The sequence below is a fragment of the Cheilinus undulatus genome, linkage group 2 (assembly GCF_018320785.1).
Source record: "Cheilinus undulatus linkage group 2, ASM1832078v1, whole genome shotgun sequence".
Classification (NCBI taxonomy): domain Eukaryota; kingdom Metazoa; phylum Chordata; class Actinopteri; order Labriformes; family Labridae; genus Cheilinus; species Cheilinus undulatus.
Genome location: NC_054866.1, coordinates 54,112,834 through 54,131,130, shown reverse-complemented (window position 1 = coordinate 54,131,130; position 18,297 = coordinate 54,112,834). Strand labels below are relative to the sequence as shown.

The following is an 18,297-nucleotide window of genomic DNA, read 5'->3' as shown; positions in this document are numbered from 1 at the left end:
ATTGTTACATATTATGACGATGACAAACGATTGATTGTAGATCTCTGTCACTACTCACCCATTTTTGCTACTTTCTGACCATTGTTTCACCTTTTCTCCCCATGTTCGCCCCTCTTCACCCATTTTTTGCTGCTTTTTGGCCATTAATGCCACTTTTAACTCATTGTTATTGCTTCTTCAAGCTGTTTTTGCCACTTTTCACCACTTAGATTGTGACTCTTGTAAAGGTATTTAAAAACAATCTGGCTTTTTGGTTGAGCAGGGTTGAGTAACACTGCTTTAAAAGGTTAATACAAATATTAATAAGGAATGTTTCCCTCCAAAAGAAGCACCAAACACTGTTTTAAAGTCGGCTGTATTGTTTTATTCTTTTAAAAATTCAGAGTCAATTTAAAAAACAGTTCCAGCCTCATTAAAAACTGTTAAAAATTTTAGTTGAACATTAAACAAAGAGATCTGTAACATAGGGATGTTGTAGCGCCTCTGCCTGGCAGCAGCAGGACAGTGCAGCAGCAGCACTTTGGTCCCTGTTGGCTATCTTGCTTTATGCTGATGTTTGGTCCTGTTTGCATGAAGACGGCAGGTTTCAGCCACTATTGCACATCCGAAAGCTCACAAAGGTGGAATGAGATGAAAGAAGAGAAGAAGGTTTCTGGTTCTTTATGAGTACATCGTCAGCTGGAGCCACTGAGGGACACAAACAGGAAAAGATTTCATAGTTTCATATCTAGCCCATTGTTCAACAGCCCTGTTTTCTTTCTGAGTAAAAAAAGGGTGGCAGTCTAAGAAATAATGAAGCATTTATAGAAAGATAATAACTGTTTTACCTCCTTGACGTCGAGCTCGATAGAGCCGCTGTTGTCCTTGTCCAGAGTCTTAAAGGCTCCTAAAAATAAAATCAAACACAAAAACAGATATCAGTCACTGTCCCACAGAGAAGAGCATATTTAGTGTTTACCTTTGAATGTAAGATGTTCTGATGCAGATTAGCAGACACATCAGCTCTGAACTAAACTAACTACAGATCTTTATTTGAGGGTCTACAGCACAAGTGTCAAACTCAAGGCCCGGGGGCCAAATGCGGCCCGTTATGTTGTTATATATATGTGCTGTTATAATTATTTGATAAAAAGTCAAGAACACGGGTAAGAAATTCATGTTTTCTCTGTATTTTCCATTTTGCATCTCACAGTTATGACTAAAAGTTATGGTTTTGACTTTTTATTTCAAATTTTAACCTTTACATCCCATAAGTTTGACTTTTTATCTCATATATTCACCTTTTAGATTAATACATTTAATTTTCAAAACCTATTCAGACCTTTTAAAATCATGATATTGACCTTTATCTCACGTTTTGACCTTTGTCAACTCCTAACTTTAACTTTTATCTCATTTTTTTACCTTAAAAATGCATGGTTTTTAATTTTATCTCAGTTTTTTTACCTTTTAAAGTCATGATTTTGACTTTTATGTCACATTTTGACTTTTTTCAACTTCTAATTTTAACTTTTTTCTAGTATTTTTACCTTAAAATGCATGATTTTAATTTTATTTCATATTTAGACATTTGAAACTCATGATTTCAATGTTTACCTCATATTTTGACTGTTAAAAATTATGATTTTGAATTTTATCTCAGTTTTTGACTTTTAAAATTATGGTTTCAATATTCTATCTCATATTTTGCCTTTTAAAAACATATTTTAACTTTAAATGTCATGTTTTTACCTTTTAAACTTATGAATTTGACTTTTATCTCAGTTTTTGAGTTTTTAACTTATCATGTTCACCTTTTAATCACAAAATCATTTATCATCAGTGCCAAGTTTTTACCCCCATAATTCATTTCTGGTGAAAATAAGGTTGACATTTTATGGTTAAATATTGTCCCTGTTAGGCCCTCAGGTTAGACCCCAGTTCAGACACCCCTGGTCTACAGTGCATGCATCAGTAAATCAGGTCAAAACAGAGAGGAGAGAGAGACTCACTGCACATGGCGTCCAGTCGCACCAGGCAGCCGATGAAGTTATCGAAGTCCATGTCGCTGTGCTCATCACTGTAGCGCCGGATAATCATCTTAAAGAGCTGGTCATTGAGAGGGAAACCTGCACAAACACGATCAGTGTGAACCTTTACACCTGAGAGTGATGGAGCCAGCACTTCCACACAGAGCAGCCTACTCACCTGCAGCCTTGAAGGCATGTGGCAGCTCTCTAGAGCAGATCACACCTGAACCATCGGCATCATGGGACAGATAGATTCCCTGGAGACAATAACCAAACAGACACACAAATATCAGAAAAGACCCGAAAACATTTTAGAGTTTCAACCATCCACTTTTATCTATTTAGATTTAATCTTTAAAAATATGGAGTTTGAGCTGACCTGCCACCTCTTGATGTTGTTCCACAGGTATTTGAACTCATGGAAGCCCAGTTTTCCCGTGCTGTCACTCTGAAGGGGGCGAGTCAAAGTCAAACATGGTAACCAGAGCTGAGAACACAAGAATCCTGCAACAGCCCTTTAGGTGATGGGTTTGGCTGTTATTAGGGATCTGAATCATTAACATCAGCTCAGTCTATTTTTTCTAGTCTTTAATATGACAAATGGAAACCTCCTCTTAAACGTCAGCCATCTCCTGATGCTCACAAAAACAGCCAGCTCTTAGATCCGACTCACCCTACACAACAAGATTGATCTGCTACATCAGCGTGTCCTTTAAAAGCATGATTGTGACAACGTGAGGGAGAAAAGCTGTTAAACAGGTAGCTCTAAGTTATTAACTATTACCAGCATGCAGGGAATAGAGCCACACTAACGATGGCTGCTGTTAGCAGGCCTGCCCACAGAAATGTCTGGAGCCCTGATAGACTCAGAAAAAGCCCCCCAGCTGAGATTTATTCATGAATCAATCAGTGGTTAGTGCCAGTCTTGGTGAAACATTTTTTCATCAATTTGGGGCCTTTTGACTCATTTTTGCCTGTTTGAACACCTTTTCATCACTTTTTCTCCCGCTTATTCTGCCACTTTAAACACAATTTTATCATTAAAAAAAAATAAAATTCTGTACACCATTTTAGCCACTTTTATCCCATTTTGCCAATCAAATTGACTGTTGACTATATTATCTCTTTTTTTGTCTCTCTTGACCCCTTTTCACCACATTTTCTACCTGTTTTTGCCAATTTCTGCCTGCTTTTTTGCCTTTTAACCCATCTCTACCCATTAACACCGTTTTTAGAATTACTATCCCATTTTAAACCATTTTTAATGCCTATTTTTACTCATTTTAGTCACATTTCACTATTTTTTTTTATTATTTCACTATTTTTAAAAATAATTTCTGCCTATTTTTTTTCTCTGTTAATCCATTTTTGCCATCATTAACCCCATTTCACCAGTTCTTCTGCCAATTTCTGCCATTTCTATCCCTTTTTTGACTTTATACCCCTTTTGGCTACCTTATATATTTTAGTACCACATTTTCTGCCAATTTCTACTAGTTTTAAGCCATTTTAATTACTTTATCTGTCCATTTTTTTTCATTTTTAGCCACAGCTCACTATTTACCATGGCCATTTGTGTCATTTTTTTAACCTTCTTCACCACTTTTTAATGTGCATTTTTTTTCTCTTAACCCATGTTTATGCCCGTTACCCAACTTTTGCAAGCTTTAACCCATTTTCAACATATTTCTTCCTTATTTTTGTTTATTTTAACCACATGTAACTATTTTTTCTCCATTATCACCACCCAATATCCATTTTTTACCACTTGTAACCCCTGTCCACACCCTCTCCTACCTGTTTTTGTCACTTTTAAATTATTATTGGCACTTTCTGCTTATTTTTTTGCCTCTGTTAACCCATTTTTGCCGTTATTAACCCAAATTAATTACTTTGCCAATTTCTGCCACTTCTACTCCTATTTGATATTATACCCTTTTTGGCTACCAAATATTTGTATTTTACCACATTTTCTACCATCTTTGACCACTTTTAAGCCATTTTTATTACTTTATCTGTCCATTTTTAGCCATATTTCACCATCAACTTTGCCCATTTGTGTCATTTTTAAGCCCTTTCCACTTTTTTTACTGCCTAGTTTTTGCCACTTGTCATCTAATTTTTGCCTCTTAACCCAGTTTTGCCCCAATCAACCCAATTTATGCAATTATTAACCCATTTTCAACACTTTTCATGCCTATTTTTACCCATTTAGCCACATTCTCCCTATGTTTTTGCAAATTTTCCCCACTTTAAATTGATTTTGCAATTTGTAACCCATTCCCACATCTTCTTCTAACTGTTTTTGTAACTTTTAAATCATTTTTGCCAATTTCTGCCTATTTTTTCCCTTTATAACTCATTTTTTGTCACTTTCTGTAGATTTTTCTGCCTACTTTAACGGAATTCAATTCTGTATTAAGAAAGGGAGTTGACATTTTTATACTTGAGGAAATCTGCATACTGATGGGCCAGTTATAGCAGAAATATCATATGATCTTGCTGGCTGGATTAAATTGTTCCACGGGCCGGATTTGGCCCCCCGGGCCTTGAGTTCGACACCCCTGCTTTAGGGGGTTGTCAAGAAAAATCATGGGTGAAAAATAATCTGTTTGCATTTATACATTAAACAGCTCAGAAACTTCAGGAAGGGTCCAGGATGTGTGAATGGGACTTTAGTTCACTGGTTCAATTCACTGAAGGATACATCCATGACGGCCACCATGCTCCTGCAGGACTCGATGCTGAAACCGTCTGTCTTCAGGCCTGAATCTGAAACAATCAAACACAAAAAGATGTAAAGGTGTGAGGTTGTAGTTTCTAGACCTCCAAAAAAAGTCTGAAATCAGTGAAGCAGACTCACGTTTGGAGAGGATTTTGTTGAGGATGTTCATTAGCTCATTGGGGCTCACCTCCATATCCTGTTAAAGCACACAGAAATACAGAGATCAGCCGGGTGGATGGCTGCTTTTTTCTCCACAGAGGAAGCCCCGAACATCCAGTGAGTCACAGCTGATCTGAATGTGACTCACTACGGCTGAATCTGTTTCCTTTTTATGCTCTTTTATATTTTTTCAGTCTGACTCACTGCTGGAACAAATGAGCTTATAACAACTCTCTGATTTCCTCTAAACACTGTGAAGTAATGCCGCGCTATCTCTGGACCAAAGGCTTTTCTTGTTTTATTTTAAGCCATTTCAGAGCTCTTTAAGCTGGGGGTCATTTCTGTGGTGCATCGATGTGATCATAAAGGATGCTCTGGATGGATCCTCTGTTGCAAATGGAAAGAAGGGTGCATTGTTGTAACCTGGTGTATTGGCCAGACTACATCTTTGCCACCAGATTAATCCATCTTGAAAATTTTCAATCTCGAGCAGTTGTGTCAGCAAGGTCTGGCCAATCAGTGGCATTTGAGGAGACGGAGGTGGAGCAATTCGCTCGGCTTGTTATCAGAACTGGACATTTCTTTATGAAAACAAAGAAAACAACCACGCTGAAACCATTTCATGGCGTAAAGGTGATTTCCTGTTCTCCTGACCTGCTTTTGCCTGAGTTTGCGGTAGTTACAGAGGGGTTTAACTGTGCTGTAAGCTGGCATAGGATAGCTGCTGGTGCAGCGATTTGCTCAGATGTAGCTTTAGTAAAGCAGCAGGTTTTTTAGAACTGGACCACATCTCTTTACTGTATTAAGACAAGAGCAAGAGACACACTGAAAACTTCTCTTGACAGAGACGTTTTTGCACTTCTCCAATGGATATGTGAAATGGTCTATCTGGTGAACTTTGTTGGCCATATTCAAGGAAGCATTTGAAATGAGACAGCCCTAACCCTACAGAAGAAGCAGGTCTGTACCTTTAAAAAGTCACAGGAAGTTTCCAGAAAGAACAGCCAGCAGTCTCCACCTTAACCTCATGACCCCACCCAGCTGGAGCACAGTCTGGTGGGTGGGTCCTTATTTTACTACAACACCATCATCATCTTCATTCTCTGAGTGCTGTTGCAGAAAAATCCACCCACTGACAGCCGGCTCAGTTCTGGTTTAACTTGTGCTCACACCCTCTGATGAGTCAGAAAACACACACACACACACACAACTACACACAAACAGTACAACGCCTGTGAGGCATGAGCCTCCCTGCCAGACAATGGCAGGAATGCAGCGCGAACGTCTCTCGTCTCCAACGCCCTGCAGCCAGCACTGATGTTTCCACATGTTAGCAGAGGATACAGTAAACTGGTGCAGTGTTTATCTGTGATAGAAAAAAGCATTTTAAACTCAGCTGAGAGGCTGAAAGGAGAGTAGGAACCCGTCTGTGGCCATGAGTAAAGTTCCAAAAAACAGAACCTGAAAGGAGACCTCAGTCCATGGCACATTTGCAGATATTCAGTGGGAGAGTCTGTCTTCTTAAACATGGGGCCTTTTTAAAAATCCAACCCTATCTGTCCCTGTGTGAAAAAGTAATTTCCCCTGAACCTAATAACTGGTTGTTCCATCCTTGGCAGGAATAACTGAAATCAAGCGTTTGTGATAACGGGTGATGAGTCTTTCTCATCGCTGTGGAGGAATTTTTTTTAACTCAGCCATATCGGAAGGTTTTCCAGCATGAACGGCCTGATTAAGGTCACACTACAGCATCTCAGTTGGATTTCAGTCCGGACTTTGACTTGGCCACCCCAACACTTTCATCTTTTTTTCTTGAGCCATTCAGAAGCGGACTTGCTGGTGTGTTTCAGGTTGTTGTCCAGCTGCATAACCCAAGAGCGCTTGAGGTCATGAACTGATGGCCGGACGTTGGCCTTCAGGATTTTCTGGTAGACAGCAGAATTCATGGTTCCATCAATCACAGCAAGTGGTCCAGGTCCTGAAGCAGCAAAGCAGCCCCAGACCATCACACTGCCACCACCATGTTTGACTGTTGGCATGAAAGTTCAACGTTTGCCTGGTCAGTCCTCAGAATTTTTCTCCAGAATTCTTGGGGATCATCAGGATTTTTCTGGGCAAATGTGAGACGAGCCTCTGTGTTCTTTTTTGCCAGCAGTGGTTTTGGCCTTGGAACTCTCCCATGATGCCATTGTTATCCAGTGTCTTTCTGATTGTTGAGTCATGAACTCTGACCTTACCTGAGGCCAGTGAGACCTGCAGGTCTTTGGATGTGGTTCTGGGTTTTTCTGTGACCTCCTGGATGACTCATCATTGCACTCTTGGAGTTATTTTGGTTGGCCGACCACTCCTGGAAAGGTTCACCACTGTTCACAGTTTTCTCCATTTGTGGATAATGGCTCTGACCGTGGTTCACTGGAGCCACAAAGCCTTGGAAATGTCTTTGTAACTTTTTCCAGACTGATAGATTTCAATCACTTTGTTCCTCATTTGTTCTTGAATTTCTTTCTGAGATCCTGTAGCCTACTTCACTTTGTCTGACAGCTTCTATTTAAGGGATTTCTTCATTCAGCTAATCTGGTGGTAATCAGGCCTGGGTGTGGCCAGTGAAACTGAACTCAGCTTTCCAAGAACTGGGGCTAATCACAGTTAATTCATGATTTAACAGTCCCCTTAATAAATAAACTCATCATTTAGAAACTGCATTTTCTATTTACTTGGGTTGTCTCTGTGAGATACTAAAATTGGTTTGATGATTCTAAACATTTAAGTGTGATAAATATGCAAAAAACATCAGGATCAGAAAGGGGGCAGATAAAAACCAGTTGAGATCTGATGAGAGTGAGGATCTTTCGTCCAAACCACCACTGAAAACAGACGATTGAACAATGAAGGTGGCAGAATACAAATGTAAATAATACACCAAATATTCAGTTAAACTTCTGACTGAATTTGCTGTTGTTAGTTTTCAGGACAGGTATGAATTTGATATTTGGAGGCTACAGAACCAGTCTGGCCTGATGGCATACGAGACGAACGACAACGGCAGTGAGAGGACGGATGAGACAGAGGAGGGTGGAGTTAGGAATGCAGCCGCCAGCAGGCAGACAGGTGTGGTGAGGGATCAGGTTAGCAGCAGAGAGACAGACGGACAGATTCACGGACAAAAAGGAGATCAACAACCACACTTCAGCTGGAAGAGAAGATGTTTGAAATCAGGTCAATGTTTCAGTGAGAGAGTGACAGTTTCAACATCTCGCTTGATCCAAAGGCACTTGGGCCCTTTTCTTTCTTTGTCTTAAAGATTCATTTTGGGCATTTTATGCCTTTATAATTGAAGGAGACAGTGGATAGAGTCAGAAACTGGGATGTTAAGCCAAGGCCGCCAATAAGGGAGATAAAGGGGAGAGATTTCAGGGGCCCTGTGCTAAGAGGCCCTAAGCTGTGACAACAATATTTGATTTCTTTTTTACCTGAATAACAACCACCTTTACCAAAACAATAAATCATTGATTAATCTAATTATGCTGTAATATATAGTTTTATTCAAAATGTAAACCTCTTTCCTTAAAACAGAATAAAAATGGCTTAGAGGTGGCAAAAAGGGGTTAAACATGGAAAAATAAAAAGGCAGAAAGTCACGAAAGTGGCTTAAAAATTGTAAAAACAGGCAGACAAAATGGGGAAAAGGGGCTAAAAGAGGCAAAAATGGGTTAATGGAGGAAAAATGGGCAGAAAAAAGGGATGGAAAGGGTTCAAAAAGTGGCAAAATGACTTGAATGTAACAGAATGGGTGAAATAGGATTAAAAAAGGCCAAAATGTGTTCAAACTGGTGAAAATTTGTTGAAAGTGGAACAAGGGTTAACAGGCAAAAATGGGTAGAAATTAGGAAAATTGGTTAAAAGAGGCAAAATGGTTTTAAAATTGATAAAGTGGCAGAAAAAATGTGCACAACTGATGAAAAGTGGCCAATAAAAGTGGTAAACATTGGTTGAAAAGGTGATTAAAAGAGGTTAAAAGCCAGAACTAATAGTAGATTGACTTCTTCTTCAGCTCCTGAATGATGAACTGTTAGCCAGGATGCTAACACCAATGGTACTGATCACACATGCACTATCATCGATAAATCACAGCTGGGGATGGGGGCTCTTGGTTTGTCAGGGACCCAGACAATTCTGTGGTCAGGCCTGGATAGAGTGGGGGTGACATGCAGGGGCATACAAGGGGCGCCATCCATGCCTCGACTGGACTTTTTTTAAGGCCTTCAAGTGGTCCAACACCTAAAACCAAGTCCAACTGTCTTAGGTCCAAGCTTTGCATCACTTTACCCTTTATGACTGAGGACCTAAAAGAACAAGGTGTGTCAGTCAGAGGGTGGGGTTAAGTAAACGATTCCTCACACTCCAGAAAGGCTGGAGCTTAGAACCACATAACACACATAGTTCCATTAGAATGTGAAGCATGCTAGAATGTGTAAGGTCACCTAACTGAGAGGGATGATGACAGTAATCAACAACAAAAGCCCAAACGCAGCAGTGTCTACAACTTCACAAAAATACAGAATCAGTACTCCATAAAAACAGCAAAGAAACAGGAAACCTGAGTGAAGAATTCAGACTTCACTGAAAAAAAGCTGGGCCTTAATAAACTTTTATCAATCTCTTTTGATTTTTAAATAAACACACACACACACACCCACCCCCCCCCCCCACACACACACACACACACACACATATATTTATATTATTTAATTACTTTTAAATTTGATATATTAAAAAATATTTTTTGTTTTTTATTTAATTGAAAAAATTAAATGTATTTATTCACTTTTGAATTTCTTTTAATTGTGTTTTTATTTAATTTTCATGTTTGTCATATTATTTTTCTTTTAATGAACTTTGTCATTTTTTTTATTTTACTTTAATTTCATCTATCCCTAACATTCTAACGATCATCTGAACCCAACAGTGTTGGTTTGCTGTGCCATCCACCAATGACAGGTTAAGCTGGATCAAACTAAGAAGAAGCCAGATGTGAACAGGATCCAGAAACACCACGATCTTCTCTGAGCCAGAGGTCATCTAACATGGACTGAGACAACATGGAAAACTGTTCTGTGGTCAGATGAAATATGGAATTCATTTTGGAAACTAAGGATCCTGCGTCCTGAGGACTAAAGAGGAGAGGGAGCATCTAGCTTGTTCTCCTGGCTCAGTCCTAAAGCCTGTATCTCTGATGGTATGGGGTTGCATTAGTGCCTATGGCGTGGGCAGCTCTTACATCTGGAAAGGAACTATCAATGCTGAAAGTAGAGAGAGGTTTCAGAGCAACATATGCTCCCATCCAGACAATGTCTCTATCAGCTAAACCACATACCACATCCATCACAACAGCATGGCTTCACGGGAGAAGAGTCCAGGTCCTGAAATGGTTGGCCTGCAGTCCAGACTAGGGCTGGGCATTTAATAGAATATTAGATTAAATCACAACATAGCCTGCTGCAATTTTCAAATCGCAAATGGTGCAATATCTCTTTGACCTAAAATTTTTGTTAAAATTACCAGTTTCAAAGGTTTTATTTTGCAGCAGAGATGTTATGCATGACATATCATGCAATCATTCAAGTGCCAATTTTTTTTACAATAGTCAATAAAAAACCCTACCTTCTTCATTTTTGCATTTTTTCTTATTAAATATGAGAATGACAAAAACCCTTTAATGAAATAATTCATATCCAATTGACAATACAGGTCAAATCATCAGGATGTGATATCTTTAATGAAGTGTTCAGCCCTTGTTTAGGAATAAAGAAAGTTAAAGAATAATCACGTATCAAATCACAATATTGGGGGGAAAAAAATCGCAATTCAATTATTTTCCAAAATCGTTCAGCCCTAGTCCAGACTTTTCACTAATAGAATACATTTGCTGCACTTTTGAGCAGCTCAAATCCTACATCAGAAAGAATGGGACAACACTCCTCTCCTATAACATCATCATCTGGTCTCCTCACTTTTCAGGTGTTTACAGGCTGTCGTTAAAAAAGAGGGGATGCTACACATTGGTCATCCTGGCCTGTCCCTACTTTTTTGAGATTTTTTGCTGCTGTTAAATCAAAATGAGCTCATATTTTTCCTGAAATGTTAATAAGTCTCAGTTTAATGTCTGATGTGTTGTTCATGTTCTATTGTGAATAAAATGAGATTTAAAAATCACTGACTTCTGTTTTTTATTCCTTTTGGACAGCGCGCCAACTTTTTTGGAATGAGGGCTGTATTCAGATTACAGGTAAATATAATAACCGACTTATTGATTGAATATAAAGCCCACTGTGTGCCCTGTGAATTACATTAATTATAACGTAGTGTGAGCTGATTTGAAGAGGAGCTGTGCAGCTTTTAGACATTAACCACCTGAAAATGTACCGTCTCTCTCTCTCTCTCTCTCTGTCAGTGATTTAATGAGACCAGGTCAGAAGTCTGTGAACAGACTGAAGAGAGGAGACGTAAACAACCCGTAAAAGGAGAGAACAAAGCCTCTGAGGTTTTACTGTGAGACCTGTGGTCACATCAGATGGTTAAACCAGCCAGTGGTGCCAGATTGGAGAAAACATGATTAGAGTAGGGATGAGTGAGCCTACTATTATTACATCACACATCCTGCTGCCACACGTTAGTGATCTAGACAGCTGTGCCAGACTGTAGGCCACAGAGCTTTACTAAATTACATTCAGATGCTCCTCTGCATTCTTCATCAACCTGTTCAAGGTGCTACTTACAGGTAAGATGCCATACACTACCTGGAGTAATCATCAATAATCCTAACTGTTTTATCACTGTTGGAGTGGTGTGTGTTAAATGCAGATGCAAAGCGCTTGTAATCATCATGCAGTGAGTTATTTTATGTGTCGCTTCACTTTTATGGAGTGAATATGGCTCTTAAAATAAAATGACAGTGCTAAATAATGATTTTTTTGTGTTAACATTTTTCAGACAGTTTTTGGTTTGGATGCTGCCAAAGCGCACATATCTGGCATAAGGGAAATGGTTTTCTTTTCCCTGGGTTCCTATAGGGGTGCGAACAATTATTTAAAAAATAATAATGCAAAAAAAATGCATAAAAATCAAAGTTGTCACTCCTTATTAACATAGTCAAAGCTGTAAAATTCCCCTTCAAGGAATCCAATTTGCATGTAGTATATATATATATATATAAAAAACATTTTTTGTATTTTTTTATGTAACAACAATCAGGATTTTTTTTTGCATTTAAACTAGCATTTAAAGGGTTGAAAAAAATAAATAAATATTTGATATGTATGATCAGCTATAAATTTGATTTAAAAATTGATGATTTTTTTAAGGTGTAGCATTTTTATTGTTAGTTATGTTTGGTCTTCATTTTCAGCATGAACCCCCTGAGTGTAAAAATTTGTTACAATCTTGCAATTAAGGAAAAATAATGCATAAAAATCAAAGTTGTTGCTCATTGTTTACATTTTCAAGGCTGTGATAATCGAGGAAATCAATTTGCGTGTAGTGTGAAGAAAAAAAATAGGCTTCAAACATCAGAGATTCAGGTCTGATCTTGATTGAAAATTTGATGTAAAAGAAGCTGGAAAAGATATTTTTGTGCATTTTTTTACTGTTATTTATGTGTCACTTACAACCTTAATGTGACAACTGATTAAAATCTTATATCAAAAAATAATGCAAAAAGTTGTATAAAGTCATTGCTCTTTATTAACATATTCAATGCTTTGAAAATCCCCTTCAAGTAAATGTAAACTGCATGTAGAAGATGAAAAAAAAAATGTTTTTAATGTTTTTAATATTACAAACATCAGAGTTTTGAACTTAAACCGGGCTATGCTCTAGCGTAAGTTCAGTCAGGAAGACTATGGATTCACATTTTCAGTCTTAGTCCTCTCTAATTATTACACTCTTTCGCCATCACTTATTGTCTGCTATTAATTGCTGAATCTGTCTCACATGGGGACGTCATTGTCTGTGGGCTTTAACAGTCTGTGGTATGTCACCGGGACATCAGCTGCCTTATCTGACCAATAGCATGACATCTCTCCCTCATCGTTAGCCAATCATCGTTATGCTCTCCATTTTAAATATGCCTCTCTCTCTTCCTCAGTTCTTTCATGCTGACGTTTCACGTGACCCTCCACTGCCCCAATCACCGCCTGCCTGCAGAATCATGAGCCATCAAGTCCTAAACATCTGTAGCCCTTCAAGCTACTACCACCAGCATCTGGACTCTATGGGGTATTTATTCTGCTGTCGCTCGGATCAGTCAGTCCTTGATCTCAGAAGCTCCCCATACAGTCCATGTGCCAAAGAAATTCTGTCAAGTTAATTTCATTTCCATGTCACTCATTATTAAACAATTCTTTATCTATTCAATGTGTCTCTTCTGACTGATATGTTGTTAGGGCCCAAGCACTGAGGGTGCGAGGACCCTGTTGAAATCCTTAGGATAATTCTTATTATTTTACACAGCTGACTGGACTTTTGAGTATCTGAACATGCACGAAAACTCATGAAAATTGGCATGGACATGTGGCCTGCAGGAATTCTTGATATTTTATAGGTACCCAATATGAGTGTGGGAAATTGGCTCAATAGCACCCCCTAAACTCACAAAAAAACACAGCCCCAAGACACTGTTTCACCTACAGGAATGAAATTCAGTACACATATTCAGCTTCTTAATACCCACAAAATAGTTTCCTATCATCATGGTGAATTCCCAACTGGAAGTCTGCAATTTTAAAAAAATGTGTGAAATTTTGCCATTTCCTGTGGTCCCTCTAGGATTAACTTGTCCGACAGCATTCATCAGAACTATGTGAAATTTGTTTTATAGCTAGAAGAGACATTAATGAATAAAATTTATGTGGCTTTTGATAATAAATAAACAATATTTGTGCACTAATTCGAGACCTTGATTGATCGTAATTAATGGGATCAATCATGACAGCCCTAATTCAAAGTTAAAGTTAGCCTGCAGCAGCAGCAGGACATGATTAAAGGTGCAGTGGATAAAATCGGGGGATATTAGCAACATAAAACAGTCAGATTCTAGTCTGTGATGCTCACTTCTGATGAAAACCGTAGCAACCACGGGAATTTTGGAAAAATGCACAACTGTTATTTGGTCCCTTATATGGCACTGTAGAAACATGCAAGAGGTAAAAAGTCCCTATGCATGGATGAAATGCTTATTCTAAGTGAATAAAAATAAAACAATTGTTTACATTCAGGTGTACTGTACCTTTAAGTGTAATCATACTGTGACAAATTCTACAGGTGTTGAGCTGAAAGCTCCAGCGACAGAACAACTTTATCAAGCTTATGATTTTATCTTGTGTCCTTTGTCAGTGCAAACGTATTCTACTGATGTGAACATACATATCTGCTTAAACAAGCTAATTATGACTCTCTATTTAGCCTTTTCCTCTCTGCTATGGTTAAGAGATTAGCCAGCCTTTTAACCTCTTGACTCTGTGCATGAGACACAGGCAGTCTTAAAGTTCCCACTTGTTAACAAGCATGCCAAAATGAAAATCAGTCTGTGGTACAGTGGTTACGCAGACACCATGCACCTATCTGAAGCAGCTCAAAGACACGTCCACATGTGGAGCTGGACATCAAACCCTGACCGTCCAGTTGAGAGACGACTGGCTCCGCCACATTTCAAAGCCGCCTCAGAATGGTAAATAACTTCTTTGGCAAATAAGGAGCCACGACTTGACACATTATGAAGGCTTTGACTGGAAAAATGCCGTCCATCTGTAACGAGCTCCATTATAATAAATATAAGCAGGATAAATGTCTGTGGTGCAAACGAGGATTGAGAGCAGATCATTTCCTGACATAAATCTTTAGTTTCAGGGTCAGCTGGAGTCTGCTGGCAAACACAGGAGGACAAACTGAATCAAACATGACTGTGTGGACTCACATCTCCAGCAAGCTGATGGAAAACCCTCCGGAACTGTTTCTCCTCATCGTTCTCGTGAGCCTGTTCGAAGTTGAGCGGTCTGCGAGTGGGAGGCTGCAAACACAGACATAAGGAGCTCTTGTTAGATCTGACTGCACTCAGTGTTTGCTAGCTCATTAAATCTGGATTTGGGTTCTCAACAGACATATTTCAGGCTCTCAAACCAGAGGTCTTTCTGTGTGCACAACACTTGGAATGTGATAAATATACTTTCCAATATTCTGTGATGGCTGGGAATTTTGTAGAAAAGTTTATCACATTATAAAAAATTTAAAAGCTTCATATATACATCATAAAGCTTTCTATTGCACATGGTGCTGTCTGTCTACACGGTGCACAAATCAGGCTAAAGAACAGGACAAGTCTGCTAATCCAAAGTTGACTCTGATCTGCTGACAACAGTAAAAGTTCCTTTCTTTTCTGTTATAACTATTTAGACTAGAAAGAACACAGGAAGTCCTGCAGCTGCTTCTTCAGGTTTAAATCAGAGCGTTTCCAGGTGTTTGGTACTTACAGGGTCTGAAGGGATGAACTGTGAAGGGTCGATGTCACTGTTGGACAAAAAACAAAGGTCAGACAGCAGCCTTCAGGTGATCCATCCAAAGATAGCCTAGCTTAGCACAAAGACTGTGGACAGGTGGAAACTGTTAGCCTAGCTCGATCAAAGATGGAGGAAAAATCATCTCACGTGACAACTTTGATGATTCCACAGAGCAGGTTCTTTGCTAGAAACATGGTGGCATCTGTGAGACAAGAAGACAGAAACATGCAGACATGTAAGTAACATGGATCCTGAATGACAGTCAGTCATTATTATTATTATTATTTCTATTAATGTTATTTTTGATAATCATTATGGTTGTAACTATTTTATATCGACATCATTGTTATATTATCATAATTATTATTGTCATGATCATCATGATTATATCATTATCATTTTCATTATTATTATCATTATTAATTGTTATCATCTTTACTATTATTATTATTATTATTATTATGATTATCATTATTATTATTTTATTGATATCATTATCATTATTATCATTATTACCATTTTATTAGTATTATTATAATTTTATTATTATCATTATTATTTTTATTATCATTTTTATTTTATTATAGTTATCATTATTATTATTATCATCATTTTTATCAGTATTATTATTTTATTAATATAAATATTATTATCATTATTATTTTATTAGTATCACTATCATTATTATTATTATTTTATTAGTATAATTATCATTATCATTTTTATTATAATCATTATTTTATTAGTATCACTATCATTATTATTTTATCATTATATTTTTATTTCTATTACCATCATTATTATTATTATTTTTATTATAATTATCAATTTTATTATTGATAATTATAATAGTGATCAATATTATGTTATTATTATCCTTTTATTATTAGTATTAATACCATCATCATTATTAATATCATCATTATTATTATCATTATCATTTTTATTATTATAATTATTATTTTCCTTACTATTATTAATATTATTATTATTATCGTATTATCACTATTATTATTGTCATCATTATTATTATTATCATTATTGTTACTTTTATTATTATCATTTTATTATTATAAATATTATTATTATTATCATCAACATTTTTATCATTATCGTCATTATTATTATTATCATTATTGTTACTTTTATTATTTTTATTTTAATTATTATCTCTATTATCATTATTTTTATTATTTTTCTCGTCATAATTGCTGTTGTTTTTGTTGTCGATGGGTGTTCACAGAGGTCACAGTTCAGTTTGTGGAAAAAGTGAAGTGGCTATAATCTCTGTGGCGCCAACATCCCAAACAACTAGTAATGAAAATAGAATTTCCATTATAAAAGCACCTTTGACCTGTTTAATGTAAAATATCCTGGACTGTCTGTGACTGACTTCAATGTATCTCAAATACTGTAAAAAATCTCACTGTGGTAAAATGCCTCACCTCACTGCACATTTGCACTAGCTCATATATTTACCATACTATGATGGTAATAATAATAATAATAATAATAACAGTATTTATAAGACACTTTTCAAAACAGACATTAGAGAGTGCTTTCCATAACATAAGACATATACAAAAGATCAAATTAAAATCAGAAAACTCCATAGGAACAGTTTTGTTTTTACCAGCTACGTGCATAAAACCTGATTAGATACCAAGTGCCAATACTATAACAACACATTATATTCTAACTGATAACTGATATGATCTTTTCACTGTAACTGAAATGCTGTAAGAGGGCTCTCTGTGGTAAAATCCTTCATCTTATATCAACTGTCTTAAATGATCTCACCTCCCTCATGTACATCTGCACACATCCCTGCATGGTCCATACTTCTGATCATGTCTAGTCAGCATCTTTGCACATTTAGCAACCACACTATCAATGCACACAGACTTGGAAATAATACCTACAATAGCTGATATATCTAAATCTTTTGTTAAAGTTTATTTATTTTTGCATTAAATGTTTTATTCCTGCACACTGAGAGCAAAGCTAACCAGTCACATTCCTTGTTGTGTAAGCCTACATGGCCAGTAAAGCAGAATAATGAGAATCTTTCATCTGCTGGGCTTTACCTGTTAGTAAAGGAGTATATTTCAGACGTTACTGTTCTTAGTTCTTCTGTTACTGTATTAGAGGATGTCAGTGTATCTGACCTTTAAATATTCATGTGTTAATGAGTGAACAGAGCAACACTGACTCGGTTTACAGACGCACCTTTAGGGCCACTCCTAGTTTACTTTGAGTCAAGTCAGACTTTGAAAGCAGCTCGACCAAATGACTGACTTTCTGGTGGTTTTCCACCACTGGAGACACGGCGGATATGCAAAAACCTTCACCTCCACATAAACAGGGTTAATAAAACAGCACAACACAGCAACAGGTCCCTGAACACAACACAGACCTGCTACTACGCTCTGAAAACATCAAAAACACGACAAAAGGAAGGTTTTAGTGCTACTTACCAAAAGCTCAGCTTTAAGGAGAGGAGAGGAGAGACTCACAGGGAGAGGCCAAGAGAGCGAAAGACACACTGACAGACTGAGAGAGAAGGAGGGAAGACACTCAGACTGAAGGATGGCACTCCCTCTACCAGAGTCCACAGAACCAGTTGTGCAGAAAGTTTTTTTCAATGCATCATGAACCCCGCCCAACCCACAAACACTCACACGGAAACAAACACTCCTCATGAAGGAGAGGTCCTAGAGTCCACTGGATTCATCACACTAACACTAACAGTCCTTAAAAGGAGAGGTCCTAGAGTCCACTGGATTCATCACACTAACACTTACAGTCCTCATGAAGGAGAGGTCCTAGAGTCCACTGGATTCATCACACTAAC

At 37.6% G+C, this 18,297-nt stretch overlaps 1 protein-coding gene across 1 annotated transcript; it reads right to left on the bottom strand.

Moving 5' to 3' along the window:
- Positions 1-354: 354 nt before the first annotated feature.
- On the bottom strand, positions 355-18,078 carry capns1b (calpain, small subunit 1 b). Its single transcript, XM_041811925.1, has 11 exons — positions 17,921-18,078; positions 15,591-15,645; positions 15,417-15,453; positions 14,864-14,956; positions 4,873-4,930; positions 4,717-4,781; positions 2,389-2,457; positions 2,188-2,266; positions 1,992-2,108; positions 828-886; positions 355-687 (listed from the first exon to the last, which is right to left on the bottom strand). Exons 2-11 carry the CDS (start codon positions 15,635-15,637, stop codon positions 661-663), a joined length of 651 nt encoding a protein of 216 aa, XP_041667859.1. The 5' UTR covers positions 15,638-15,645; positions 17,921-18,078; the 3' UTR covers positions 355-660.
- Between the last annotated feature and the right edge of the window lie 219 nt (positions 18,079-18,297).